This window comes from Otolemur garnettii, unplaced genomic scaffold (assembly GCF_000181295.1).
Source record: "Otolemur garnettii isolate 467f Iridium unplaced genomic scaffold, OtoGar3 scaffold00225, whole genome shotgun sequence".
Taxonomy (NCBI): domain Eukaryota; kingdom Metazoa; phylum Chordata; class Mammalia; order Primates; family Galagidae; genus Otolemur; species Otolemur garnettii.
Window position 1 is genome coordinate 2,153,714 of NW_003852620.1, and position 3,391 is coordinate 2,157,104.

Genomic DNA, 3,391 nt, shown 5'->3' on the forward strand with positions numbered 1-3,391 from the left:
GTTCTCAACCTGTGGGTCACAACACCTTTTAAACAATGAAAATACATTGTGGCATTAGGAAGGTTGAGAACCACTGGCCTAGAGGCTGGCAGTGACAAACAGGGACAAGCTGAAAGGGGCTTACACTGCTGTGTGACCAGGTGACCAGTGGATCTTGAGCATATAAGGACAGTGGGCTGGGTGTGAAGAGTTGAGCTGGCCCTGTCCAGGGGAGAGATGGGGCCAAGGATTTAGGAGGGAGGTCCTGCCAGCCTTGTCCTCCCTGGGTCCTGCCTGGTCCCTCTGAGTCCCTCTTGGCTAGTGTATGAGCCAGGCAGGCATCCCAGTGGTGAGAGCCTGAAGGAAACACGTGGGTCAGTGAGTATCTTAGCAGGGGAGATATGAGGGAGGGGCCAGCTCAGACCCATGGTCTGGAGAGGACAGGAGTTGGTAAACTCTGGGAGTTTTCATTAGGGACAAAGAAGGGGCAGCTGGGAGGCTAAAGGCTGTACTGGTCAATGAGCTCAGAAGAGGACAAGGAGAGGTGGGGGTGCCTCAGTGGGGTGGACCCTTATTTTTGCAGACACCTTGGACTGTGCCTGCTTCTCTGTCATACAATGCAGAGGAAGGAGGTAAGAAGTTCATCCTGAGCCCAGGACCAGAGTGGTCTGTTTTCTCCTAACTGTGCTCAGTTTGAGCCCTGGCATAAGGGCAGGCCCTGGAGAGACCAGTGTGAACAAGAAGGTGGGCCACAGCTTTGCTGGGGGTTTGGGAGGGGGTGAGGGGAAAAGGAAGGAGAAAGGAGAAAACCTCAGATTTCTGTCACTGGCCTGCCTAGCACAGAGTTGGTACCTATGAGTGAGAGTCAATGAATAAACAAGAAGCAGACTTTCCTGCTTAGCTGGGGTACATTTATTCAGTTGCTGGCACCTCCCCTGGTATAAATCTGGACTGAGATCCAGAGAACTTGGTCATTCGCAGAGGGGGCTTAGTCTGCTTCCTGCAGTTGGAGGCGTTTCATGGTTTTGTGTATCCAGGGTAGGAAACTTGTGACCTTGGTGAAGACTCGTGGAGGACTCCCATTCTTCCTTCCATAGGAGACAATGCCCTGGGCCACATTGTCACACACCAGAGGGCCCCCGGAGTCTCCCTGTGAATAGAGGGGAGGACTGACCTGGTGCTGTCCTGGTCTTGCCCTCAGGCCCTTTCTTGGAGATGGCGAGTTTGCATGGCCCATCTGGGGGTGGGGCAGGGCAGGCCTCTGGGGGGCCCTCAGCTGATCCTGGACATTGTCACTGCTTCCCCTCACCCCAGTGACCAGCCTTAGTCCTCTTCCCCCAGGTCCTGGGGTCCTCTCCTTATAAAAGTGTGTTGAACTGTTACCTCAAGGTCACTGTTTATGGACACAGAGGCAGGTGAGTAGGGCTGACACTTAGGAGGATGAGCCTTTTCACCACACTGGGTGCCTGTTCCAGGAGCCACCTGCTTATAATTATCACCCCCTCAGGAACCACAGTTTGTTAATACCAGTGACCCGTGAGGAGGAGTGGGGGGAGGAGGGGACTGGAGTGTTGCAAACAAATCCTTCCATTCACCAGAGATCCCGTGCTGAGTGTGTAGAGGCCCCAGTTAGCTTGGGCTGCTCCCCTCTTCTCTTTCCAAGAGAAAGATGGCAGCCTAGTGGGTGAAGGAGTTCCCTACTGCTTGGGTCTCCAGATCCCTGATCTTTCTCAAACTTCCCCTTTCCAAGCACCAAGCTGGAAGATTCATTGTCTTACCTGAAAGGAACACTTTTTTAGCTTTGGGTCCCCAACACAAATCTGTATGCTCCCATTGTAGTTCTTGGGGTAGTGGGATTCACACTTCTCATCTTCCTGCACTGTCAGCGTCACCTCCTGCAGCGTGTCTGAGGATGGGCCCAGTGTAGCAATCCGGCCCCAGCCGGCCACACTGCACACCATCCCCGGTGTCACCCTGCTTGTGACCCTGGGCAGCCTGATGGGCTGCACAGCTGCAGTCCGCTTGGCCTTTCTGTCCAGCTGGTGGGGAAGAGGCAAGAAAGTCCAGGTCAGACAGTGGCCGCCTGGGCCCAGGCACTATGCTAGGGCTGACCCTCCTTCCCTCCCCTCTGAGGCATAGGAACTGGTCAAGCAGCCAGGATGGACAGGAGGGAAGAAGGGACAGCGTCACAGTGGGAGGGGCAACAGGGCCAGGTAGAGAGAGAGCAGCAGGAGTTTGCCTCACCTGCAGCAGCATGATGTCATTAGTGTAGACCTCAGAATCATAGTCTGGGTGGGGAATGGCTTTTCTCACATGGATGAACTGCTGGGTTTTCTCCTGTTCCTTGATGTTGTGGGCTCCCAGGGTGACATTCATGGAGCTACACAGAGAGCACAGTTAGGAGAAAACAGACCACTCTGGTCCTGGGCTCAGGATGAACTTCTGGAGCTGCACAGAGAGCACAGAGGGGCTGAGGGCATGTGAAGTCACAGGGTACAGCCCAAGAGTCATGAGGACCAGATGACAGCCAGGGCAGGGCTACAGCTGAGGGGAAATTGAGGGGACAGGAGGGCCCCAGGAAGTGGAATTCTGGTAAATTGCACCAGTGGTTCTCAGGACTCAGTTCTCTCCCCAGGAAAACATGTGAAATTGCTTTAGTTTCTGTTCTTACACCAAAGCATGCCCCCAGCTCTGAATATGGCAGGTGTGACCACTCTGTTCTTCCCTCACTTCAGTGGTGCCTCTGACCCTAACCTTCCCCTCTCCTCATGGGACTTACTGCCCTCTTTCTCTAAGAAGCCCTCCTGGCACTTGTGTTCCTGGGAAAAAAACAGTGGTCTCTATGGAGTATTTTCCAGAGGGCCTGGAAATCTCCTCCTCACCTGCCGTTGCAGTGAGCAGCTGTCAGCACGAAGTCTTTTCGTATCAGGAAACCACCACAGTACTTCGGTGTCCGTTGATACCAGTACTGAAGATAGGCCATGTAGGGGCGGGAGTGGGGTTTGGCCTCATGTCCCCCGATGATCTCCCCTAAAGGAAAAGTCTGTCTGCTTGTGTGCACCCACTGAGCCCACCACCTGGCATCTGCTGAATGCAGCAGAAGGACCAGGCATCCGGGAGCCTTTGGTGGCCTGGAGTTGGAGGGGGTGGGGGGAAGGGCTTCAACTTCCTCCTCTGGTAAATGAGAGAACAGCAGACCTTGGTCATAAATCTTTCTTCCACACATAGTTGGAGGTGAGCACACCTCTTAGGGATGGTAAAATCCCAGAGGCTCCTGATAATTCCTCCACTGAATTTTCTTTGTTTCACGTGAGTTCCTAAGACCTTTGTGAGTCTTGTGAGACCCAGGATAGTGCTGCTGTCTAATGGCCAGGACGTAAGTGCAGGGATCTAGATGTCACCGTGTCCTATT

At 53.8% G+C, this 3,391-nt stretch overlaps 1 protein-coding gene across 1 annotated transcript in view; it reads right to left on the reverse strand.

Annotated features, from left to right (window-relative positions):
- Nucleotides 1-909: 909 nt before the first annotated feature.
- The window catches only part of LOC100961499 (granzyme B), a 3,196-nt gene continuing 714 nt past the window's right edge, over nt 910-3,391 (reverse strand). The window contains exons 2-5 of the mRNA XM_023508161.1: nt 2,862-3,066; nt 2,224-2,359; nt 1,758-2,018; nt 910-1,129 (exon numbers count right to left, since the gene is read on the reverse strand). Of these exons, the coding sequence (XP_023363929.1) occupies nt 968-1,129; nt 1,758-2,018; nt 2,224-2,359; nt 2,862-3,066 (764 nt within the window). The 3' untranslated portion in view covers nt 910-967. The remainder of the gene's footprint in view (nt 1,130-1,757; nt 2,019-2,223; nt 2,360-2,861; nt 3,067-3,391) is intronic.